Source organism: Bufo bufo, chromosome 8 (genome assembly GCF_905171765.1).
Source record: "Bufo bufo chromosome 8, aBufBuf1.1, whole genome shotgun sequence".
Lineage (NCBI taxonomy): Eukaryota > Metazoa > Chordata > Amphibia > Anura > Bufonidae > Bufo > Bufo bufo.
In genome coordinates this window covers 21,252,513-21,279,982 of record NC_053396.1, presented here as the reverse complement: position 1 = coordinate 21,279,982, position 27,470 = coordinate 21,252,513, and the positions used below count along the sequence as shown (strand labels likewise).

General features: G+C 44.6%; 1 protein-coding gene across 1 annotated transcript in view; it reads right to left on the bottom strand.

Moving 5' to 3' along the window:
• Positions 1-27,470, bottom strand: part of LOC120978001 (semaphorin-3F-like) — a 91,415-nt gene that overhangs the window by 3,046 nt on the left and 60,899 nt on the right. The window contains exons 3-17 of the mRNA XM_040406219.1: positions 20,659-20,819; positions 18,132-18,194; positions 17,335-17,454; positions 16,207-16,300; positions 15,994-16,113; positions 15,583-15,722; positions 15,393-15,507; positions 11,677-11,746; positions 11,272-11,416; positions 9,444-9,666; positions 9,258-9,346; positions 8,179-8,220; positions 7,853-8,016; positions 562-629; positions 45-178 (exon numbers count right to left, since the gene is read on the bottom strand). Coding sequence (XP_040262153.1) covers positions 45-178; positions 562-629; positions 7,853-8,016; positions 8,179-8,220; positions 9,258-9,346; positions 9,444-9,666; positions 11,272-11,416; positions 11,677-11,746; positions 15,393-15,507; positions 15,583-15,722; positions 15,994-16,113; positions 16,207-16,300; positions 17,335-17,454; positions 18,132-18,194; positions 20,659-20,819 — 1,748 coding nt within the window. The remainder of the gene's footprint in view (positions 1-44; positions 179-561; positions 630-7,852; positions 8,017-8,178; positions 8,221-9,257; positions 9,347-9,443; positions 9,667-11,271; positions 11,417-11,676; positions 11,747-15,392; positions 15,508-15,582; positions 15,723-15,993; positions 16,114-16,206; positions 16,301-17,334; positions 17,455-18,131; positions 18,195-20,658; positions 20,820-27,470) is intronic.

The following is a 27,470-nucleotide window of genomic DNA, read 5'->3' as shown; positions in this document are numbered from 1 at the left end:
AAAAAGTTATCTCCGCAGAAGACAAGGTAATGTGCTGACGTTACCTCTTTTCTATGCTGGACCCCGTCTCTCTGCAGTAACCAGGTGATACTTTCAAGCGGAGAGTTTGTGTCACACTGAAGAAATACGGTTCCTCCTTCAACCCCTATCTGCAATTTCTCAGAGACCCCTCGATCCACTGTAAAGCAATAACAATAGTCAGACTCTATGAAGCTACTTAGAAAAATAAGAAGAGAAGAAGTTAGATAAAGTCTAGGGAATGATCATCGCTCTAAGGGCTTGTTCACACAAACGTATTTTGCGTTCCATATACGGGCCGTTTTCTGCATTCTGTATATGGAACCATCCGTTGCTCCATTCTGTGGCCCCGCAGAAAATTATGTATCCTGTCCTATTCTTGTCCGTTTTGCGGACAAGAATAGGCATTTCTATAATAGACCACCTGTTCCGTTCCGCAAATTGCGGAAGGCACATGGGCGCCATCCGTGTTTTGCAGATCCGCAATTTGCGGACCGCAAAAAACGGTACGGTCGTGTGAATTAGCCCTAACAGTGAACATACCTTGCATGTTATAGCCTCTGCACTGTCTCATAGGGTCACCATGTTTTACATCCTGTCGCCGATTCCGTCTGCAAGTGACAAGGTAATAGGAACATTATATTGATTGCCAACACCAGTCCCCCCCCCCACCACCTCTCCCTGCTTGACTCAACTTCATTTCTACAAAAGGCAGGGAGATTAAGCTCCAGTTAGTTGTATGCACTGCCAACCTGATGCAGTGTGTGTACTACTGCTGGTACTACGGTATAGTGGATGGTACTGTGTGTGTACTACTGTATTGTGGATGGTACTATGTGTACTACTGTATTGTGGATGGTACTATGTGTACTACTGCTGGTACTACTGTATTGTGGATGGTACTATGTGTACTACTGTATTGTGGATGGTACTATGTGTACTACTGCTGGTACTACTGTATTGTGGATGGTACTATGTGTACTACTGCTGGTACTACTGTAATGTGGATGGTACTATGTGTACTACTGCTGGTACTACTGTATTGTGGATGGTACTATGTGTACTACTGTATTGTGGATGGTACTATGTGTACTACTGCTGGTACTACTGTATTGTGGATGGTACTATGTGTACTACTGCTGGTACTACTGTATTGTGGATGGTACTGTGTGTGTACTACTTCTGGTACTATTGTAATGTGGATGGTACTGTGTGTACTACTGCTGGTACTACTGTATTGTGGATGGTACTATGTGTACTACTGTATTGTGGATGGTACTATGTGTACTACTGTATTGTGGTACTATGTGTACTACTGCTGGTACTACTGTATTGTGGATGGTACTGTGTGTGTACTACTTCTGGTACTATTGTAATGTGGATGGTACTGTGTGTACTACTGCTGGTACTACTGTATTGTGGATGGTACTACTGTATAGTGGATGGTACTATGTGTGTACTACTTCTGGTACTATTGTAATGTGGATGATACTGTGTGTGTACTACTGTATTGTGGATGGTACTGCTGGTACTACTGTATAGTGGATGGTACTGTGTGTGTGTGTACTACTGGTACTATTGTAATGTGGATGGTACTGTGTGTGTACTACTGCTGGTACTACTGTATTGTGGATGGTACTGCTGGTACTATTGTAATGTGGATGGTACTGTGTGTGTACTACTGCTGGTACTACTGTATTGTGGATGGTACTGCTGGTACTATTGTAATGTGGATGGTACTGTGTGTGTACTACTGCTGGTACTACTGTATTGTGGATGGTACTGTGTGTGTACTACTGCTGGTACTACTGTATTATGGATGGTACTGTGTGTACTGCTGGTACTACTGTATAGTGGATGGTACTGTGTGTGTACTATTTCTGGTACTACTGTATTGTGGATGGTACTGCTGGTACTATTGTATTGTGGATGGTACTGTGTGTGTACTACTGCTGGTACTACTGTATTGTGGATGGTACTGTGTGTGTACTACTTCTGGTACTATTGTAATGTGGATGGTACTGTGTGTACTACTGCTGGTACTACTGTATAGTGGATGGTACTATGTGTGTACTACTTCTGGTACTATTGTAATGTGGATGATACTGTGTGTGTACTACTGTATAGTGGATGGTACTGTGTGTGTGTGTGTGTGTACTACTGGTACTATTGTAATGTGGATGGTACTGTGTGTGTACTACTGCTGGTACTACTGTATTGTGGATGGTACTGCTGGTACTATTGTAATGTGGATGGTACTGTGTGTGTACTACTGCTGGTACTACTGTATTGTGGATGGTACTGTGTTTGTACTACTGCTGGTACTACTGTATTATGGATGGTACTGTGTGTACTGCTGGTACTACTGTATAGTGGATGGTACTGTGTGTGTACTATTTCTGGTACTACTGTATTGTGGATGGTACTGCTGGTACTATTGTATTGTGGATGGTACTGTGTGTGTACTACTGCTGGTACTACTGTATTGTGGATGGTACTGCTGTATTGTGGATGGTACTGTGTGTGTACTACTGCTGGTACTACTGTATTGTGGATGGTACTGTTGTATTGTGGATAGTACTGTGTGTGTACTACTGCTGGTACTACTATATAGTGGATGGTACTGTGTGTGTGTACACTACTGCTGGTACTACTGTATAGTGGATGGTACTGTGTGTGTACTACTTCTGGTACTATTGTAATGTGGATGATACTGTGTGTGTACTACTGCATTGTGGATGGTACTGCTGGTACTATTGTATAGTGGATGGTACTGTGTGTACTACTGTATTGTGCATGGTACTGCTGGTATTATTGTATTGTGGATGATACTGCGTGTGTACTACTGCTGCTACTATTGTATTATGGATGGTACTGCTGGTACTACTGTATAGTGGATGGTACTGTGTGTACTACTGTATTATGAATGGTACTGAGTGTACTACTGCTGGTACTACTGTATAGTGGATGGCACTGTGTGTACACTACTTCTGGTACTACTGTATTGTGGATGGTACTGCTGGTACTACTGTATAGTGGATGGTACTGTGTGTACTACTGTATTATGAATGGTACTGAGTGTACTACTGCTGGTACTACTGTATAGTGGATGGCACTGTGTGTACACTACTTCTGGTACTACTGTATTGTGGATGGTACTGTGTGTGTGTGTGTGTGTGTGTACTACTGGTACTATTGTAATGTGGATGGTACTGTGTGTGTACTACTGCTGGTACTACTGCTGGTACTACTGTATTATGGATGGTACTGTGTGTACTGCTGGTACTACTGTATAGTGGATGGTACTGTGTGTGTACTATTTCTGGTACTACTGTATTGTGGATGGTACTGCTGGTACTATTGTATTGTGGATGGTACTGTGTGTGTACTACTGCTGGTACTACTGTATTGTGGATGGTACTGCTGGTACTGTTGTATTGTGGATAGTACTGTGTGTGTACTACTGCTGGTACTACTGTATTGTGGATGGTACTGTGTGTGTACTACTTCTGGTACTATTGTAATGTGGATGATACTGTGTGTGTACTACTGTATTATGGATGGGACTGTGTGTGTACTACTGCATTGTGGATGGTACTGCTGGTACTATTGTATAGTGGATGGTACTGTGTGTACTACTGCATGGTACTGCTGGTATTATTGTATTGTGGATGATACTGTGTGTGTACTACTGCTGCTACTATTGTATTATGGATGGTACTGCTGGTACTACTGTATAGTGGATGGTACTGTGTGTACTACTGTATTATGAATGGTACTGAGTGTACTACTGCTGGTACTACTGTATAGTGGATGGCACTGTGTGTGTACTACTTCTGGTACTACTGTATTGTGGATGGTACTGCTGGTATTATTGTATTGTGGATGGTACTGTGTGTGTACTACTGCTGCTACTATTGTATTATGGATGGTACTGCTGGTACTACTGTATAGTGGATGGTACTGTGTGTACTACTGTATTGTGGATGGTACTGTGTGTACTGCTGGTACTACTGTATAGTGGATGGTACTGCTGGTACTATTGTATTGTGGATGGTACTGTGTGTGTACTACTGCTGGTACTACTGTATTGTGGATGGTACTGCTGATACTATTGTATTGTGGATGGTACTGTGTGTGTACTACTGCTGCTACTATTGTATTATGGATGGTACTGCTGGTACTACTGTATAGTGGATGGTACTGTGTGTACTACTGTATTATGAATGGTACTGAGTGTACTACTGCTGGTACTACTGTATAGTGGATGGCACTGTGTGTGTACTACTGTATTGTGGATAGTACTGCTGGTATTATTGTATTGTGGATGGTACTGTGTGTGTACTACTGCTGCTACTATTGTATTATGGATGGTACTGCTGGTACTACTGTATAGTGGATGGTACTGTGTGTACTACTGTATTGTGGATGGTACTGTGTGTACTGCTGGTACTACTGTATAGTGGATGGTACTGCTGGTACTATTGTATTGTGGATGGTACTGTGTGTGTACTACTGCTGATACTACTGTATTGTGGATGGTACTGCTGGTACTATTGTATTGTGGATGGTACTGTGTGTGTACTACTGCTGGTACTACTGTATAGTGGATCGTACTGTGTGTACTACTGTATTGTGGATGGTACTGTGTGTACTGCTGGTACTACTGTATAGTGGATGGTACTGCTGGTACTATTGTATTGTGGATGGTACTGTGTGTGTACTACTGCTGGTACTACTGTATAGTGGATGGTACTGTGTGTGTACTACTTCTGGTACTATTGTAATGTGGATGATACTGTGTGTGTACTACTGTATTATGGATGGGACTGTGTGTGTACTACTGCATTGTGGATGGTACTGCTGGTACTATTGTATAGTGGATGGTACTGTGTGTACTACTGTATTGTGCATGGTACTGCTGGTATTATTGTATTGTGGATGGTACTGTGTGTGTACTACTGCTGCTACTATTGTATTATGGATGGTACTGCTGGTACTACTGTATAGTGGATGGTACTGTGTGTACTACTGTATTGTGGATGGTACTATGTGTACTGCTGGTACTACTGTATAGTGGATGGTACTGTGTGTGTACTATTTCTGGTACTACTGTATTGTGGATGGTACTGTGTGTGTACTACTGCTGGTACTACTGTATTGTGGATGGTACTGCTGGTATTATTGTATTGTGGATGATACTGTGTATGTACTACTACTGCTGCTACTATTGTATTATGGATGGTACTGCTGGTACTACTGTATAGTGGATGGTACTGTGTGTGTACTACTGTATTGTGGATGGTACTGTTGTATTGTGGATGGTACTGTGTGTGTACTACTGCTGGTACTACTGTATTGTGGATGGTACTGCTGGTACTATTGTATTGCGGATGGTACTGTGTGTGTGTACTACTGCTGGTACTACTGTATAGTGGATGGTACTGCTGGTACTGTTGTATTGTGGATGGTACTGTGTGTGTACTACTTCTGGTACTACTGTATTGTGGATGGTACTTCTGATACTATTGTGTTGTGGATGGTACTGTGTGTGTACTACTTCTGGTACTACTGTATTGTGGATGGTACTGCTGGTACTATTGTATTGTGGATGGTACTGTGTGTGTACTACTTCTGGTACTACTGTATTGTAGATGGTACTGCTGGTACTACTGTATAGTGGATGGTACTGTGTGTGTACTACTGTATTGTGGATGGTAGTGCTGGTACTGTTGTATTGTGGATGGTACTGTGTGTGTGTACTACTGCTGGTATTACTGTATAGTGGATGGTACTGCTGGTACTACTATATTGTGGATGGTACCGCTGGTACTACTGTATAGTGGATGGTACTGTGTGTGTACTACTGTATTGTGGATGGTATTGCTGGTACTGTTGTATTGTGGATGGTACTGTGTGTGTACTACTGCTGGTACTATTGTATTATGGATAGTACTGCTGGTACTACTGTATAGTGAATGGTGCTGTGTGTGTACTACTGCTGGTACTACTGTATTGTTGATGGCACTGTGTGTACTGCTGGTACAACTGTATAGTGGATGGTACTGTGTGTGTACTACTGTATTGTGGATGGTACTGCTGATACTATTGTATTGTGGATGGTAGTGCTGGTACTGTTGTATTGTGGATGGTACTGTGTGTGTACTACTTCTGGAACTATTGTAATGTGGATGGTACTGCTGGTACTACTGTATAGTGGATGGTACTGTGTGTGTACTACTGTATTGTGGATGGTAGTGCTGGTACTGTTGTATTGTGGATGGTACTGTGTGTGTGTACTACTGCTGGTATTACTGTATAGTGGATGGTACTGTGTGTGTACTACTTCTGGAACTATTGTAATGTGGATGGTACTGTGTGTGTACTACTGCTGGTACTACTATATTGTGGATGGTACTGCTGGTACTACTATATTGTGGATGGTACCGCTGGTACTACTGTATAGTGGATGGTACTGTGTGTGTACTACTCTATTGTGGATGGTATTGCTGGTACTGTTGTATTGTGGATGGTACTGTGTGTGTACTACTGCTGCTACTACTGTATAGTGGATGGTACTGTGTGTGTGGTACTGTGTGTGTACACTACTGCTGGTACTATTGTATTATGGATAGTACTGCTGGTACTACTGTATAGTGAATGGTGCTGTGTGTGTACTACTGCTGGTACTACTGTATTGTTGATGTCACTGTGTGTACTGCTGGTACTACTGTATAGTGGATGGTACTGTGTGTGTACTACTTCTGGTACTATTGTAATGTGGATGGTACTGTGTGTGTACTACTGTATTGTGGATGGTACTGTGTGTGTACTACTTCTGGTACTACTGTATTGTGGATGGTACTGTGTGTGTACTACTGTATTGTGGATGGTACTGTGTGTGTACTACTTCTGGTACTACTGTATTGTGGATGGTACTGCTGGTACTACTGTATAGTGAATGGTACTGTGTGTGTACTACTGCTGGTACTATTGTAATGTGGATGATACTGTGTGTGTACTACTGCTGGTACTATTGTATTATGGATGGTACTGCTGGTACTACTGTATAGTGAATGGTACTGTGTGTGTACTACTTCTGGTACTATTGTAATGTGGATGATACTTTGTGTGTACTACTGCTGGCACTACTGTATAGTGGATGGCACTGTGTGTGTACTACTGCTGGTACTAATGTATTATGGATGGTACTGCTGGTACTACTGTATAGTGGATGGCACTGTGTGTGTACTACTGCTGGTACTATTGTATTGTAGATGGTTCTGTGTGTACTGCTGGTACTACTGTATTGTGAATGGTACTATTATAATTTGGATGATACTGTGTGTGTACTACTGCTGGTACTATTGTATTATGGATGGTACTGCTGGTACTATTGTATTGTAGATGGTTCTGTGTGTACTGCTGGTACTATTGTATTGTGGATGGTACTATGTATGTACTATTGGAGATTCCTTCCAACAAAATGGCCATGCTCACTGTGTAGACAGAAATTATACAGTCTAAACCCAGCCCCTCCCCCTAAATTTCCTAGCTCATGTGCACTAGCATCTGGGGGAGAAGGCAGCAGCCTGAAAGGAGAATACACTGCTTTTCTGCTTTATTTCTCATCGTACCACTGTGATATATGATATTAGGTTTTGTTGGTTGGATTCTGTGTCCTTTAAAAGACATAGTAGAAAATGTGACATGTCCCCTTTGAAGGAGCACTGGCGTTACTTATTCATCAGGGATGGCATAGCCTAGCGAATAACCATTGCTTATCATCAGGTTAATATCCTTCAAACATCAGCCTTGTTCAGAGCTATCTTACCTTACGGGTGATGGGGTGTAACGTGCACAGGCATTTGCGTTCCCGTCCCAGGCACAGTAAGGGTCCCTAGAGAGGCAGCAGTCTGCACAAGTCTTTCCATAGACTGCACAGCGATGGAGAGAAAGCTGCGTCACCCCCGCGTCTGAAGAGACGTACAACTGATGCTGCAATTAAGAAATGACAAGTGACACCTCTGTCCACCGTGACTCTCTAGGCATAGCTGTGTGCTATAGGCGAGAGCTGAATGTGACAATCTGAAACGTGGAGAAGATAGCTGAGCCTCGCTCACCAGCGTATGACTTACAGGATAGCGGGAAGACACTTACCCTCTTAGAAGAAATTTTGATATTTTTAATGGGGGATGTCACCTGTGCATGGCAGAGAGAGAGAGAGAGAGAGAGAGGGGGGCATTAACATAACTCACAAGTGACCAGCTCTAAATAAGACGACAGATCCTTACAGAAAAGAGGTGCACGCTCCAATCGGCATCCGGCATGTATGTGTCAGTAGGCCACAAACCAGTCCCAGAGACTGGGCTTTGCTCCCCGTCCTGTGCTGAATGGATCTTGATGTTATCACTGACTACAACGTTTAGGGCTCATTCATACGACCATAGTGGTTTGCAGTCTGCAAATTGTGGATCCCCACAACACAGATACCGGCCCATGTGCGGCACAATTGCAGACAATAATAGGACATGCTTTATCTTTTTTTTTGCAGGGCCGCGGAACATGTGCTGTCCACATTTTTTACGGCCCCATTGAAATGAATGGGTCCGCATTCCTTCCTCAAAATTGCGGACCCGTTCATATGGTCGCGTGAATGAGCCCTAACAGATAGAGAGATGAGTGAATTGATTCCTCTCATCAGCAGGGGCTGTCCCAGCAGGTGAAGAAGTGCCCAACTGCAGCAAGATTGACAAATTACTTCGGAGCAGCGACTGCACAGGCGCTCCCCGACCCAGAGATGTCGCCACTCCAAAGCAGAGCTTCTGCCATTGGTCCGCTAATTAGAGCGTCGTCACAGGCAGGAAATTGTCCGTCCCTGACTAAATGTCCGTCCCTGTTAATCTTGCGGCAGGTGGGCGCTTCTTCACCTGCGGGGACAGCCCCTCACAGGTGAAGAAGTCCTGCTGATGATGCAAATTGATTCGTTAGAAAGCATGCAGGATTTACCTTGTTAAAGGGGTGTGTCCCTACAGTCAGCACTGATTGGACAAGGTCTGTAGGGACACCCCCCAACTGGTAACACCCAGCTGTCAATGTACTGTATTCATAAATTTCCAGGAGGAATAACAGAGGAACAGCACAGCAGAGTGTGCTAAAAGTCAGGAAGAGGTTGCAGGGCCTTTTTTTTTTTTAAAGGTTTTGAGTGTTGACCTACGTCAACAGAAACCAAGTCTTACTTTGAACACTTCCACTTCTTCTAGTGTGATCCCTTCGGTCTCCTCGGGCCCTTTAGGCAGAATCATCACCTTCTGCACTGTACCACGATCTGTAGATTGTAGGAGAAAGCAGCCAAATAGGTAAAGTGCCAGCCTCAGGTCAAGGATCGCACACCGACCGGACTGGTAATTATCGCGTTCACTCACCAGTGCCTAAAAACAGGACAGTGTATTCCCCATCAGCAGCGGGCACCGTGTCCACAGCAATACTGGTGTATGTGTACGAGGCATCCGAGAGCAGCAGAAGGGGCCTCCGGTTGACGGGGTACACTGAGGTATACATGAGGGGGTGTGTGCGTACAAATCTCAGCACATCCTCCCCAAAAAGCTTACTGGAGTGGACGCCGGTAACGGAGAATCCACCTGCACACTGCAAAACAGTTCAGCATGAAACATGGGCAGAGAAATCAGAATATATAATTCGGGCAGGGTCCAGACCTATCAGAAGGGGAACGCCCATCATCAGCATTTTATTATCTCCAATCGCCACTATTCTGCAGAAGTAAATGAAGAGGAGTATACGGTGTTTCCAGCTCTCCATTCACTTCTGTGGCGAAAGAAAGTGGCCAGTGTGGAATAAATGTCGAAGATGGGAAAAGGGCTCATGAACACGACCGTATGCATTTTGCGGTCCGCAAAAAAAAACACGTGTGAAGTCCGTGTTGCATCTGTTTTTTTGCGGATCCATTGTAACAATACCTGTCCTTGTCCGCAAAACGGACAAAAATAGGATATGTTCTATTTTTTTGCGAAGCGGACACGGAGTCATTTCCGTTTTCTGAAATGAATGGTTCTGCATACGGGCCGCAGAATAAAACGAACGGAAACGGACAAAAAATACGTTTGTGTGCATGAGCTCTAACACAGAGAATCAGGGTAGTCACATTAAAATGAATCTTCATCCTGGCTTTTTGAATCTATCTTTATAAAGGCGGCATTTACACAATCATATCCGTTTTGTGGTCTGCAAATTACGGATCCGCAAAAACATGGATACTGGCCGCATACATCCCGCATTTTCCCCTTCCGCGGGTCCTGCACTATGTAACAAATGCCTATTCTTATCTGTGAAATGTACAATAGGACATGTTCTATATTTTTTCCTAGGCCGTGGAAAGGATGCATCTTTTGCGGCCCCATCGAACTGAATGGGTCCGCATCCGATACTCAAAAAATGCGTATTGGATCCGGACCAATGTGAATGCCCCCTAACTGTCAGAGCTCCAAATCCCCTGCATAGAGTTAAATGTTAAACAAATGGTTACCGGCAGCCACCACTAGAGGGAGGCAACTACTGCATGCCGTTTAAAGGGGTTGTCCGAGATTTTGATATTGATGGTCTATCCTCAGGATAGGTTATCAATATCAGATTATCGGGGGGTTCAACTACCGGCATTATCAGCTATTTGAAGAGAGAGAGGCGCACTCCAGTGGGCCCTTTACTAGGCCTCTGACATCACGTTTATCGGTCACGTAGCCTAGGTGCAGCTCACTCCCATTCAAGTGAATGGGCCTGGGCTGCAATACCAAGCATAGCCACTATGCAATGGACGGCGCTGTGCTTGGTAGGCGGCAGGGGTGCAGGGAATCAAAGCAATCAAAACCTGAAGCTATTCATCAAAATCCTAGGCAACCCCTTTAAGCATTGAACTGAATAATATACTCCCCCTAGTGGAGATTCCAAGTAGCTAGTTCTTTGTCCTTGTATACTCTCCATAAGAGGATTTGGAGCTCTGCCCCATCTTTTCCGTGCCTTATTTTGTAACATCATAGAATAAGAGTTGATGATTTATTTTATAGTCAGTGCACAAATTCAGCTAATATATTCCTATAAGTTTACAAGCAGGGACCTCCGCATCCCTACCCGATTATCAGGCAGCATTAGGACTTTATCATGTTAGTGCAGGTTCACCACGTCTCTGTGCACGTATTACTGCATCAATCTAGACTCTCATATCGTCATCATATATCTCACCGCTCCAGGCCGGGGGTAGGGAGTTTTCCCTGTATACGCAGTCATCTGGTACCCATGTCCCTCCTTGTGCGCGAATGGCCCATTAAACACTGCACGGACGTCAGCAAGAGAGAACACACAGACGGCAGAGCCCCGGAACACGGAACTAAGAGACGCACAGAGACAGATACATTAGGAAATACACGGCAGGGTGACTAAAGAGATCACACACCGGGGTGACGAGACAAGCCAAACCATGCCAACAGGGACGAAGCGTACCAGTACAGGACTGGTGCAAACTGGTCTTCATGCAGCGATGTAGGAAACAATATAAGACACATATAGTCTAGCTGGAGACCGAAGACACGTGAGAGAGACGAGACAGAGCAGCAGGTTACTACCGATATAAAAGATTTACGCACTTACCCTAATGTGCTGAATACCCCATAAATCAGGGGGTTCTGCTTGTCCGGAGTCTGCTGGATGAAAATATCACCTGTAGGAAGATAATGTAATATAAATCAAGAGGTGAAAGTAAAGTACATTTTTTTTTTTACCGTTATTAGACGTGTTAAAGGGGCTGTCTCACTTCAACAAGTGGCATTTATCATGTAGAGAACGTTAATACAAGCCACTTACTAATGTATTGTGATTACCCATATTGCCTCCTTTGCTGACTTGATTCATTTTTCCATCACATTATACACTGTTCGTTTCCCGGGTTACGACCACCCTAAAATCCTGCAGCGGTGGTCGAGCTTGTACACTACAGGAAAAAAAAGCACTGGCCTCTCTGGTGGCTGGGACTGTGGGAGTGCGCATAGGCTGTCACTTTTTCCTATAGTGTGGAAGCACGACCACCGCTGCTGGATTACAGGGTGGTCATAAAGGGGTTATGAACAGTGTATAATGTGATGTAAGGAGGTAGGAGGGACTAGGTATCTTTATATAGGTTCAGGGGTCCCTAATTAATTAGTGATTAATTTGATAAAATTAAAAATTCCCTTTGTCCTACTAGTACGTAGGAGAAGAAATACCCCATTATAGTGCTGCTGTTAGGAATAAGGGAAAACAGATTTATGTGCGGTTTTTGGCGTAGCAAAAAGTTGCAAAACCCTGGTTTTTACATCTTTTTTTTAAAATGAAACTGCAACTTTTTTTTGTCGCAACTGCCATTTTACGCAGGCTTATGTCTACTAGTACACAGGAGAAAAAATACCCCATTATTGTGCTGCTGTTAAGACTAAGGGAAAACAGATTTACGTGTGTTTCTGGCGTTAAAAAAAAAAGTCGCAAAACCCTGGTTTTTACATGTTTTTTTTCCAATGCCACTGCAACTTTTTTTTAGTTGCAACTGCCATTTTACGCCACCCGCGCCAGGCTTATGAAAAGGGGTTGTGGTGAAGGCGGGGCCATTGACCTCGGCTCATTCGCCATCGTTTACGCCATCAACTGGTGTAAATAATGGCTGCAATCTACAGCTGCTCCGAGCTGCCGTTGATTTCAGCTTGGCGCACAGACAGCCGGAGGAGCGATATCGTCATAAATGGCAGCGCAGGCCGGTGCGTGCAGTAAATCAGGGTCTGTTCGTGGCTTCCTTTTTCAGTAATGGAGCAGTTTTTATGCTGACTGCCTTTGGATGTGTGACACAGATCTGTTCTACATTAGATATATAACCCCCCGACGTTATGACGTGCTGTAAAAACGAAGAAGGAACCGCAGCATGTACAAGCCAATATTTAAACTACAGTAAGTCCGCCCTTAAGTAATACCCATTCACTTTCCTAAGGAGCCTGCCTTCAGTAATACACACTCCATCACCAAAAGAGCAAGTCCATTGACAAGCTCTAGAAAGCTCTGCCAAGGCATGTGGCGACTCAAGTAGCCTCGTGGGGAGTTCATTAGTTTTTCATAGAGTACATTTGTAAAAGATGAATTGAGCCCTCGCGCCCCACCCCTCCCCCGCAGTATAAGGTTAAGCACGGCATACACAGTGGGGGTCAGTCAAAAAGGCAGAAAAAAAAAAAGAAAGATCTTAGGAATATTTTCCAGTGATCTCATCAAACGTGACTAATGATAACCATGAGACTTACCAGCATTCGGACTCTTCACAAGTTTTCGGGACCAGTGTGTAGTATGAGAACGTGCTCTTTGTGTAGCAGTTCTCCTCGCTTATTTGTCTCTCCACGGCTCCAAGCCCTTAGGCCTAATTCACACAGGCGTCTTCCCATCGCTGAGCAGCCAATTAAGCAGCAGAAGTGATGAAGCCCGCAAAATACCGAGGAGGAGGTAACTACAGAGGACAGATCTGTATTTTGTCTGCTCCGGGCTGCTTAATTGGCTGATGTGATGGGTAGAAAGTTCTCCTGTGAATCCAGCGCAACACGTACACAGCAAACTGCTAATGAGTGGTATCTGTAACCGGGACCACGGCGGTCCTGACCTGACAGCAATGTCACCTCTGCTTAACAGGCGACGTACTGCAAAGTGCTCCGGGGGGCATCCTGCTGTCAGTGCACTTTAACTTCCTCGCACTTAACAGTGAGTGAAATACGTTCTCAATTAAAATGTGGCACTTTTCAAAGTGTAATTCTGCTTATAGTGGCTTCCCGATACCTTTTAAAAAGTATATTGGAAATTGCCTAAATTGCAATTCCCTAATCCGACGTTCTTAAATGAAATGCAGTGCAGTCTGCAGGCAGCATGGGATAGAGCAGGAGGGGATATCTAGTGATGTAGAAAAGATTCAGTGAAACTTCTATTTTATTCATTTAAATCTCTGCTCTTTTCATGCATCAGAGTCATGTGGGCGGTGCCACTTAGTAGGACCACCCACATGACTCCTAAGCATAAAAACAGCAGTGGTTTAAATGACTAAATTGCAAGTTTTACTGAATCTTTGTCTTGCATAACTATATATCCATCTGCTCAGCTCCCCCTGCTCTATAACATGGACTGCACTGCATTTTGTCGCGACAGGTTCCCTTTAAAAGGGTTATCCAGGGTCGGAACAATTCTATACAAGGTCTCACCAACACACAAGATGGAGTGAGATTAGGCCTCGTTCGCATCTCTGTTCGGAGGTCTGGCAGGCAATGGTTTTTGTCCGGCTGGATCACCGCCGGACCTCGTTGCAGTCAATTGGGATCCGGCAGTGAAGTAGAGGATCCGGTAGGCTGCTCTACGCCGGAACAGCCTGCCAGTCCTCTAACTGGAGATGTGAACGAGGCCTTAGTGGTAAAGGACAAATTCCAACAGTAAATATATCAGAATTTGCCAAGATATTTAAAGAGAACCTTTTACACCCCAAACTGTTCTTCTTTCTGAATCCAGAGCAGATGAATCATTTAAAAAAAAAAGTTTAACGCCCAATCGTGCCAAATGCAAATTTGCCGGAGATGCCGCGAAGGCAAATCGAGCCCAAAAGCTGTCCTCTCGGTTTTAAAGAACACCCCTTCGGAAAGGAAACTGTCCTGAAATCCCATGTGTGCCATTGTAGTCTATCGGGAATCCTTTTTCGGAAGTGCTCCTGATCACCGCAGCGTGCGCGAAGTGACGCTGAAGCTGCAGCAAGTGCACCCTGCTTCACTGCTGAAAATAGAATACAACAGCGCACACGCAGGACTTTGACAAGGCTGCTGATAACTGTCAAAAGGAAGCACAAGTTTGGGATAAAAGGACACGCCCAGAAAGTAGAGGAGCAGAATGGTCAGGTAGTTGTGGTGGTTTGGGGGCAAAATGCCTCATAATGACTGACGGGGATGTGACGCATGGGACCCTGCTCTCATCCAGCCGCTGTGTAACAAGATCGCAGCTTCATTCAATTTAAAGGAAGAGCCACGGTGCGGGGGACGGTCCTTCATGCTGTGGATAAGTGGGGGTCCGGGCGGTCATATCAGGAAGTGAAGATCACTTCTAATGGTGGTACGACATCATCTCCCAGCATCATAGCTGACCTTCTATAGCCGCTGGTAATGCACCTGAGTGCGTCGTGTTATTTTATAATTACCGCTCATTAGTTATATAGCACAACCTCTGCTGCGGCGCTGTACACCGACAGTCTTGTTATGACATATATGTACTCTATACCACTCCCTTTTCTCTCTGTATGTGGCTGCCCGATATTGAAGGATATTACTCACGTAGCTGATCGAATGATGTTTCCACTCCATCTGGACCAATAACAGAGCAGACGAGTCTTGCCTTGAGGAAGGACGTCCATTTTCCGACCAGCGAGCGCATCCCGCCGTCGTCATTCTGTAATAAGAGCGAGTGATTGAGGACAGTATAGTTGGTGATCCCTTACAGTGTAGTGTAAAGCATAGTCCTCACCAAGCAAATACGTGCAATACGCGATACCACCGCGGGGCCGCTCTCTCCCTCCAGACTCCGTTCTCGGAATAAGATATAGAGTTTGTCATCCTCTTTGAAGCTGCTCTCGGACACCACCAGTGATCCCACAAATACCGGATCTGGTAGAAGAAGCATGGGATTATGTAATACAATGCCAGTTTACAGAGATTTCCTTTCTGCATCTGGAGTCATGCCCGGCTGTGCCAATCTCAGCGACATGTTTACGTGCTCTTGACACAGGCCAGATCCCTGATTGAGGTAATGCCGTCCTCTGGTGACATCAGTACCAACACACAACCCACACCGTATATTTGTACCGCCCTCGGGGTAGTTTACAATACAGGCAAAATCGTCCAAGAATTCAAAGAAATAGGAAAACCGACGTATTACCATTCAGCCAGCGAGAGTCGTACTGCTCGGTTCGGATTGGAAGTTTGTGACCCATCGTGCGGAAAACGGCAGAGTCTGTCCCCATGTAGTCCACCTGCACCCCAGCATACAGCACCCCATCTGTAGTATGAAATATGGGTTTATTTTTACACCAGCTATTTGCATACAAACGTGTGGGATGGCTGATGTGCATGGAAAGTTAAGGAAACTCACCTATAATGGTGGCCATGTTTTCTTGCTTGGGATCGTAGGGGCATCTCCCTTTCCCGGATTCATGAGAACCAGAAATAATTCGGAATACATAGTCCTAGGACAGAGGACAGTCATTGGTGTAGAGGGTGAAAACAGAACATATTTCCCCTCTGATCCAACTCATCTCGCAATAATTGGGAGCTTTATAAAGAAACCTGCCATTGACTACAATGTGTTTTAGTACAGAAATTAACATGTGGCTGTAAGGATAGCATTCTAGCTGGGATGTTGGGGTTCACGTGGATATATTCCTTGTAGTAACCTCTGTCAACCACAAGGTGGTGCTGCAATTCTTATACTGAAAGAGAAGCCTGAAACATCTAAAAAAGTAGATGTGCATCGGCCGAACCCGCCAATGTTGGTGGGACCAGCCAACCATCTAATGTGTATGGAAGCCACACGACTCTCCGCCGAGCAGTCTGGCCTCCCCTCTTCCTACTGAGAACACTTGCATGCTGGGCCAAGCCGAGCAGACGTGTACCTGGAGTGATAGCCGTCGGCTGCATGAGTGCTCATCATATATGGGCGCCTAAGTCTCTGTTCACACTGGCATTCAGGTTCCCTTCAAGCTGAATGGTGCAGCCTGCTAACTATTCTAACCCAGTAAAAGAGTCCCATATAAGTCGGTGGGATCCATTACATCATAAATAAGGGCTCATACGCACAAACGCATTCTCTTTTCGTGTCTGTTCCTTTTTTTGGGCGGACTGTATGCGGAACCATTCATTTCAATGGGTCCGGAAAAAAACGGAAGTTACTTTGTGTGCATTCCGTTTCCGTATGTCCGTTTCGCAAAAATATAGAACATGTCCTATTATAGTACGTATAACGGACAAGGACCGGACTGTTCTATTAGGGGCCAGCTGTTCTGTTCCGCAAAATACGGAATGCATGTATTATATACAAGTCGGTGGGATCCATTACAAATCTATCCTTTATATATAAAAAAGAAAATCAAATTCTATAAAATATTTCTTTAAGACTACTCAGACTTGGAAAGCACCTATTTATATATGATGTTGAACTAGTAGATGAGTGACATCAGCGTTTCCCACAGTGATGTCACCATGAACGTGTTACACTCCTCACCTCGGACCTCCAGCCCCGGTAGATAAGGGTGCACTGAGGCTGATAAGCACCCGTCCCACAGGTGTAGAGATGCGTCCGGTTCAGTGGCTGAATGACACGCAGGTAATTGGAGCACTCGTCCTATGGGATAATGTGTGATATGAGAGGTAAGAAGACGACAGAACGGTAGAAATGTTGATATTAGAACAAATGACTAAAATATGAAGGTATCGTCTATGGTTTATGCGAATCATTCCAGAAGTAAAGGGTCGGATAGTCGGGGACATATGCTGAGGTGTCCCAATATGCCGGAGCCTCTCCCATCTCTGGATATGTCAAATGACTTTCCTGCTCCATTTACAGAACTGGGTGAAAATGACCAACCACAGGAGGGCAGTTTCAGAAAAAAAAAGGAGCTAGTATTGGCAATATGTAATAGCCTAACAGTGGAATTAGTGGAATGCTAGGCCTACGGTGTTGATCATATGTCTCCTAGCCAGCAAATCTTGAAACCTTTCTCCGACCGCTCCCCCCATTTAAATCCATCAATGTATGGAAAGAAGCATTATGTTCATACTTCATGAGCTTGCACATGACATGTATTGTTCCTCTGTGCACGATATCACTTCTCGGCTGCTCTTCCGTGAGATATATTGAAGTGCAGCACTTCGCAGTTATACACAGAGGCCAAATGGCTGAAGTGGGCACTGCCTATCCTAAGACATCTGAGGGAATAACATAAAGCGGTGTGGGGCGGCAGAGAACTTAGACACAGAAATGCATTAGAAGTAAAGTAAAGGGCAGGCTGGTATACTCACCGCACGTCCCCTCCCGGCCATGAGACATTCCTTTTGCCGACTTGGGGCAGCTGGCCAATGAATCTGACAGTGAGAAAACAGAACAGGCACGTACTGTAAATCAGACCCTATACAGATGTAAGGCCGTCCTCTGCACAAGTCACTTCTGTAGGGATACAGATGCATCACACCTGTGATGGTGATGTACAGATACAGATGTATCACCAATGATAGTGATGTAGGGATACGGATGTATCCCCAGTGATAGTGATGTAAGGATACAGATGTATCACCAGTGGTAGTGATGTACAGATACAGATGTATCCCCAGTGATAGTGATGTACAGATACAGATGTATCACCAGTGGTAGTGATGTACAGATACAGATGTATCCCCAGTGATAGTGATGTACGGATACAGATGTATCACCAGTGATAGTGATGTACGGATACAGATGTATCACCAGTGATAGTGATGTAAGGATACAGATGTATCACTAGTGGTAGTGATGTAAGGATACAGATGTATCAACAGCGCTAGTGATGCACAGATACAGATGTATCACCAGTGATAGTGATGTACGGATACAGATGTATCACCAGTGATAGTGATGTACGGATACGGATGTATCACTAGTGGTAGTGATGTAGGGATACAGATGTATCACCAGTGATAGTGATGTAAGGATACAGATGTATTAACAGCGCTAGTGATGTACAGATACAGATGTATCACCAGCGATAGTGATGTAAGGATACAGATGTATTACCAGTGGTAGTGATGTACAGATGTATCACCAGTGGTAGTGATGTAAGGATACAGATGTATTACCAGTGGTAGTGATGTACAGATATATCACCAGTGGTAGTGATGTAAGGATACAGATGTATTACCAGTGGTAGTGATGTACAGATGTATCACCAGTGGTAGTGATGTAAGGATACAGATGTATTACCAGTGGTAGTGATGTACAGATGTATCACCAGTGGTAGTGATGTAAGGATACGGATGTATCACCAGTGATAGTGATGTAAGGATACAGATGTATAACCAGTGATAGTGATGTAAGGATACAGATGTATAACCAGTGGTAGTGATGTAAGGATACAGATGTATCACCACTGATAGTGATGTAAGGATACAGATGTATAACCAGTGGTAGTGATGTAAGGATACAGATGTATCACCACTGATAGTGATGTAAGGATACAGATGTATCACCAGTGATAGTGATGTAGGGATACGGATGTATCCCCAGTGATAGTGATGTAAGGATACAGATGTATCACCAGTGGTAGTGATGTACAGATACAGATGTATCCCCAGTGATAGTGATGTAAGGATACAGATGTATCCCCAGTGGTAGTGATGTAAGGATACAGATGTATCACCAGTGATAGTGATGTAAGGATACAGATGTATCACCAGTGGTAGTGATGTAAGGATACAGATGTATCACCAGTGATAGTGATGTAAGGATACAGATGTATCGTGGTAGTGATGTAAGGATACAGATGTATCACCAGTGGTAGTGATGTAAGGATACAGATGTATCACCAGTGGTAGTGATGTAGGGCTACGGATGTATCGCTCATTGCAATAAGGCAGTGCAGTAAATCATAGAAAAGATGAGGACTGAATTATTTTATTTTATTGATTTACAAGGAAAAAATAAAGCTCTGCTTGTCTGTAGTATTCTGGTTGGTGGGGAACATGTCTGATCTCTAACATATATAGATTTAACCAGGAATACAGCGGGACTCTCTCGGGCCTATACCTAGGACCACTACCCGGGGTGAGCAACCTCCGGCACCCAGCTGGTGCAAAACTACAAATCCCAGCATGCTTCATAGTTTTGAGAACTGCAGAGCAAGTGGGCATGCTGGAGTGACGGAGGTTGCTGGCCCCTGGTCTATAAGGTGCACACACTTATATGTACTTACTTGCTCCCTAGCAAATCATAATGATTTGGGCTCTAGAGCTAGGTCACTGATGCCCATGCGTGTGCGCCCTCTGCGCCTTTGCATGCGCTGGAGACTTCTCCATGGTCTTCAGGAGCTACTGAAGATCCTAACCGTGAACATTACACAGATAAGACATGGTACCGTTCATACAGAGCTGCAGGTAATGGGGGGGGGGGGTCCTGTTGTGACGGCTACCTGCACCCCTCTCACAGCAGTCACTGGGTATTCCTGTATACTCCTATATACTCCCCCCTTCTGCATCCACCTGTTTCCATTCCAGCACTTGCCCTCATCTATCATGTCACATTATTCTGCAGCTCTCTGGGCTCAGGCGGCTGACAGGACTTCCAGCTGATATCATTAGTTCATATTCCACCCAGAATTAATACGTTCTTCTATAATTACTGAACAAACTTGATATCTTGCAGGTGTCTCCATTTTTTTCCCCCTAAAAAATGTCAAACTACCCAGACTATGGTATAAACCAACTGGTGTCCCAGCAGGAAGGAAGGGACTGAGAGTCCATAATGTGTGATATTTCTGAATTGTGCCAGTGCCGTGCACACAACCCTTCCTGGGCTTACAATTAGGGGCTCACGGTTGATGTTTCCGAGGTCCATGGACACCAGGTAGTCGCGGCTCCCCACATACATCCGGTCCTGATCCTGGTCCAGGAGGAGGATCCTGTAGTCACTGGTGTTAAATCCGAAGCTGAAGAAGCGAGCCGTGCGAGACTCCATGAGCTCTACAGGAAGAAAAAGACCCAAAATTAACATTATGTGCAAATATGGATTGGAGACATCTTTATACACAGAACACATCACAACTGCATTTCTATACATGTAGAATCATCGGATTCTAAGGACCATATACGTTGTACTGTACAGCCGCTCATACACTCTCCATACTAGATGTACTGTACAGCCGCTCATACACTCTCCATACTAGATGTACTGTACAGTCGCTCATACACTCTCCATACTAGATTTACTGTACAGCCGCTCATACACTCTCCATACTAGATGTACTGTACAGCCGCTCATACACTCTCCATACTAGATGTACTGTACAGTCGCTCATACACTCTCCATACTAGATTTACTGTACAGCCGCTCATACACTCTCCATACTAGATGTACTGTACAGCCGCTCATACACTCTCCATACTAGATGTACTGTACAGTCGCTCATACACTCTCCATACTAGATGTACTGTACAGACGCTCATACACTCTCCATACTAGATGTACTGTACAGCCGCTCATACACTCGCCATACTAGATGTACTGTACAGCCGCTCATACACTCTCCATACTAGAGACGTTGTACTGTACAGCCGCTCATACACTCACCATACTAGAGACGTTGTACTGTACAGCCGCTCATACACTCTCCATACCAGAGACGTTGTACTGTACAGCCGTTCATACACTCTCCATACTAGAGACGCTGTACTGTACAGCCGCTTATACACTCTCCATACTAAAGACGCTGTACTGTACAGCCGCTCATACACTCTCCATACTAGAGAAGCTGTACTGTACAGCTGCTCATACACTCTCCATACTAGAGACGCTGTACTGTACAGCCGCTCATACACTCTCCATACTAGACGTTGTACTGTACAGCCGCTCATACACTCTCCATACTAGAGACGTTGTACTGTACAGCCGCTCATACACTCTCCATACTAGAGACGTTGTACTGTACAGCCGCTCATACACTCTCCATACTAGACGTTGTACTGTACAGCCGCTCATACACTCTCCATACTAGAGACGTTGTACTGTACACCCACTCATACTAGAGATGCTGTACTGTGCACCCACTCATACACTCTCCATACTAGAGATGCTGTACTGTACAGCCGCTCATACACTCTCCATACTAGAGACGTTGTACTGTACAGCCGCTCATACACTCTCCATACTAGAGACGTTGTACTGTACAGCCGCTCATACACTCTCCATACTAGAGACGTTGTACTGTACAGCCGCTCATACACTCTCCATACTAGAGACGTTGTACTGTACAGCCGCTCATACACTCTCTATACTAGAGACGTTGTACTGTACAGCCGCTCATACACTCTCCATACTAGAGACGTTGTACTGTACAGCCGCTCATACACTCTCGAAATTAGAGACGCTGTACTGTACAGCCGCTCATACACTCTCCATACTAGAGACGTTGTACTGTACAGCCGCTCATACACTCTCCATACTAGAGACGTTGTACTGTACAGCCGCTCATACACTCTCCATACTAGATGTACTGTACAGCCGCTCATACACTCTCCATACTAGATGTACTGTACAGCCGCTCATACACTCTCCATACAAGAGACGTTGTACTGTACACCCACTCATACACTCTCCATACTAGAGACGTTGTACTGTACAGCCGCTCATACACTCTCCATACTAGAGACGCTGTACTGTACAGCCGCTCATACACTCTCCATACTAGAGACATTGTACTGTACAGCCGCTCATACACTCTCCATACTACAGACGCTGTACTGTACAGCCGCTCATACACTCTCCATACTAGAGACGTTGTACTGTACACCCACTCATACACTCTCCATACTAGAGACGTTGTACTGTACACCCACTCATACACTCTGCATACTAGAAATGCATTATACAGCCACTTATACGCTCTTCACACTAGACACTTTGTACTGTACAGCCATTGAAATATGCATTCAAAAGACATAGAAGTGAACAGCTTCCCATACACTCACCATATGAGAGTTGTGGTACCGTACAGCCGCCCATACACTATACATGTAAAAGGTGTGATGCTATACTGCCTCCCATACATTGTACATGTAGACATGTGATACAGTTCATCCATCCATACACTTGATAACATATAAGAGCTGGTGTCATACAGCCGCCCATACAATCTAAATACAAAATGGCTATATGCACATAAACAGCATAGGGTGCAATTGTCCATACGTCCTTCCTGAATTAATTACCGGTACATATTTTCTATCCAATGCACAGACCTGATATCATGCGCCGTCACAACCAAGCACAACGAGAAATGAACAATTACAGCAATAACATAGACGGCGCCTTCCCCTTTAAAATTAAGTATACTTATAACGTTGACAAGCCCAATGCATTGTTAGACAGACTATACATCACCAAGATCACAATCTCTGCCCTCTATGCAATATTAATTTTTACCTACACACAGAAAATGAATTATTCATGTCGATACGGGTCTACTCACTGGGGTATTCCATCATAATAAGATTAGGAGCAGGCAGCTGGCATATAACAGGGAATAAATACCCCGGCTATGTGAAAACGGACGGAATAAAAGCCAACAGCTATATTCGCTCCGATAATGTGGCGCAATCCATTAGCAGAAATATGCGCGCCTCACTGTAAGTAACATACACCCGGCTCTGATCGCTTGCATCTACTAAACAGATTCCTTCAATATCCCCCTGAGGTCTTACAAATTGATTCCCTGAAGTGTGATTCAAGTCTCAGATTAATTCTTTTTAGCCCTTCAATCTCGCGTTCTAATCCCGGGACACGGTGCCGGAATGACGGGCGTTTCAGGGCGAATTCCGCCGGTTATCACAATTATCCCGTGTAATGTTCTGCAGGAACTTGCACACATGCACTAACGGGGAGTTCTTACCCCGCTGAACGGCTTAACCATTGTGTAATTGCATTCATGTGGATATCAGGGAGCCGCACGATCCTAAGGCTATGAATTGCCACCTGCACATCCTAGTTGAATGACAGCCCCGTGCAAGTGGCGTGATGGCTATTGTCCAGCCTGGATTAATGCAATACCTGATGAAATCCTATCGGGATCAGATTCTATTTACGGATCTTGGTGGTACCCGGGCATTAACATTCAGTCAGTTTGGCCAACTCCAAAAAAAAAGCCCAGAACAACATTGGTGCAACTGAGATTTTTCCCTCATCTTGAAGACAGCAGCATTGTCAATCATCGCTTCTGCCTTAGAAATACTGCTTCAAAGGGTTAATTGCGCTTTGTAGTGTTCTCCCGGCGCCAAACTGAGATTCGGGTGTGTAAAAGAATTACGCTGATGCCGTCGAGTACAAATAGTGCACAATAACGGGTCTCTGGATATGAACATTACGGATCCAAAAGGGATAGATCGATCAAGCAGATCCATCTGACCATGACTGGATGCTGATGCAGGTCCTCTAGTTGGGTGCTTTGTCATCTATTAAAGGGGTTGACCCTGACCGATCATGAGGACGGGGGTCCCGTCTTCCTCATTTAAACAGAGTGGCAGTCGAGCATGCGCACTGCTGCTCCATTCAATCTCTATGGGACCTCGCTTGGCTATCTCCGGCATGGAGTGGCATGGGGGTTCCCACCAATCAGACACTTGGCGCCCTCGTCACGATTGAGAGACCATTAGAAAGGACACCCGGAATAGGTGATTTCACACGCTGCGATACAATAATGGTTTTTTGCCAAAATTACTGCAAAACGGAGCAAAGAGGAAAAAAAGAAACAATAACCCGACCGCAATAAATGATTGTACCCTAAGGCTGAGTTCACACGGGCGTTGCGGGAAAAGGTGCAGGTGCGTTGCGGGAAAATTTTCGTGAGAAAAACCGGCATATTTGGTACCCAAACCCGAACTTCTTCACAGAAGTTCGGGCTTGGGATCGGTGTTCTGTAGATTGTATTATTTTCCCTTATAACATGGTTATAAGGGAAAATAATAGCATTCTGAATACAGAGTGCATAGTACAATAGGGCTGGAGGGGTAAAAAAAATAATAATAATAATTTAACTCACCTTAGTCCACTTGCTCGCGCAGCCGGCTTCTCTTCTGTCTCCTTCTTTGCTGTGTGCAGGAAAAGGACCTGTGGTGACGTCACTCCGGTCATCACATGGTCCATCACATGATCTTTTACCATGGTGATGGATCATGTGATGACCGGAGTGACGTCACCACAGGTCCTTTTCCTGCACACAGCAAAGATGAAGACAGAAGAGATGCCGGCTGCGCGAGCAAGTGGACTAAGGTGAGTTAAATTATTATTATTATTTTTTTTAATCCCTCCAGCGCTATTGTACTAAGCATTCTGTATTCAGAATGCTATTATTTTCCCTTATAACCATGTTATAAGGGAAAATAATAATGATCGGGTCTCCATCCTGATCGTCTCCTAGCAACCGTGTGTGAAAATCGCACCGCATCCGCACTTGCTTGCGGATGCTTGCAATTTTCACGCAGCCCCATTCACTTCTATGGGGCCTGCGTTGCGTGGAAAACGCACAATATAGAGCATGCTGCGATTTTCACGCAACGCACAAGTGATGCGTGAAAATCACAGCTCATGTGCACAGCCCCATAGAAATGAATGGGTCCAGATTCAGTGCGGGTGCAATGCGTTCACCTCCCGCATTGCACCCGCGCGGAATACTCGCCCGTGTGAACTCAGCCTAAGACGTTGTCAGAGCCCTGTCCGCTCCCTTATAATAGAACTACTGGGCCGTGACTTCTTCTTGCTTCCATCTAGCTACTCTCAGAGAGGCAGATCTCCATCCATCCATGATTACAAGGCTTCTACCCATCAGAGCTGGGATTTTCTTTAAACTGAAAATACTTTATATTTCTTGGAAGGCATTACTCATACAAGTTATTTCTAGGAGTATGACAACCATAGGGAAAACATATTTTTGGGGCAGGAATTGTACTTCAGTAACTGGTCTGAATCAGGCTTTGATTGTGTGTGGCTGGAGAATAACCAGCGCTAAGAAAATACCGTTTATTTTAGTTTCATTTCATCCATCTTGTTGAGAGCGGAGATCAATCTTTTTATGCGCCTGAAATCAGCAATCACAGGGGTGGATAGATAAAGCAGATCCCTCTACCCAAATGCTGATGCAAGTCATCGCTTCTCCTCCCCAGTCCTATAAATGGTGGGCTAATGCTTTATGTGTAAACCTTAAAAAAAAAACTATTCTCACGGCGGCGGGTCCCCTCTTTCCTTAGTGCAGACCCTCTCACAGCTGGGAGCCCCTGCGATCAGCTTCTATCTATTTACAAGGCTCCTAATAAAGATCGGCGAGTACCTTCCAGCGTGGAGAGCGGCCACGCAGATGGGATCTCGCCCTGATCATACATACCGTGTGCTATCTTCACGTTGGCTCACTTTTACCAATGTGACTGCATATTCATTTTCAGGTAAATTTGCACAAAAATGTGCTTCATCTATGAAATCTGTACTGTTTCCTTCAGAGCTCATTCGTCTAGATTTCACCCATGTTCCCGCTCTGGAGGGCCCCTTAAGTCTACACATCACAGAGACAGTCATTCTGCCATGCCCTCATACACATTACAGTTCATCACTGGGGATCCCGACAGCAGGAAAACCCGTGATCAGATTGTCAGGAGACCCCTTTAAGAAAAAAAAAAAAAGAAATTGCAAAACAGACAACGCCTTTAATTAGTGCAAAAAATAATGAACGAGGGAGGGGATGGGGCCCAGATTTCTATTGGATTATTTCAGGGACCTGCTGGTTATATGTATGGTCAGCTTAAAGGTTTTTTTTGAGGAATAACTAGCCTTTAAGTGACGGCTGCAGCCTGCCTCTGCTATTGAAAGATTCATACTTCCCCACGCTCTGGTCCCATTGACTGGCCCCCATGTGTCCATCTTCCGGCCGGGCAAGGTCACATGCTCTGCAGAAGCCAATGGCTTGCTTCTTTGCTTCCGTGTACAAAAGCGACATGTCACTGCTGAAGCCAGTCATTGGCTGCAGTGGAGCAGGAAACCATGCCCACGCCAAGCTGGAAGTAAAAAAGCAGGGGACTGGACTTAGTATGAATCCTACAATAGTAGATATTTCCGGAAAAATCCCTTTAACTGGAAACTAACTAATCAAAAATCCTGCTTTTTTCCATCTGTCAATTTGGCTTGGAGTTCATCACATCACCGACATATTCCCACATAAATGCAGGATTCCTGACAAAATGGAAATATTCTTGACTTTAATCCCAATTCCTGATTTCTTACTGAAGGCAGAAATAAACAAATTAGACGAGATCCAAATCCTGATGCATGTAAACCGTCTGTGCGCTCGGATCCAGGAAAATCGGAAAAATAAACACTGGCTATCTTTATAATGGGAGTGTAGCTGAGAATGAGATTCACACGCTCGTTCAGCACGGACGCCCACCGCTACCCGTATCACCATACCTGAGCTATATAATTCCCAATATAATGTATGTTAGGCACATTAAAGGGAGACTCCGGTTATGTAAAGTCATCCCCTCTTCTCAAACAGGCAGGGGTACGACCACTGGGACCGCCACCAATGCTGAGAACAGGGGTTCATGTTTCTTCTGTTTGTTGACAATTAGTCATAA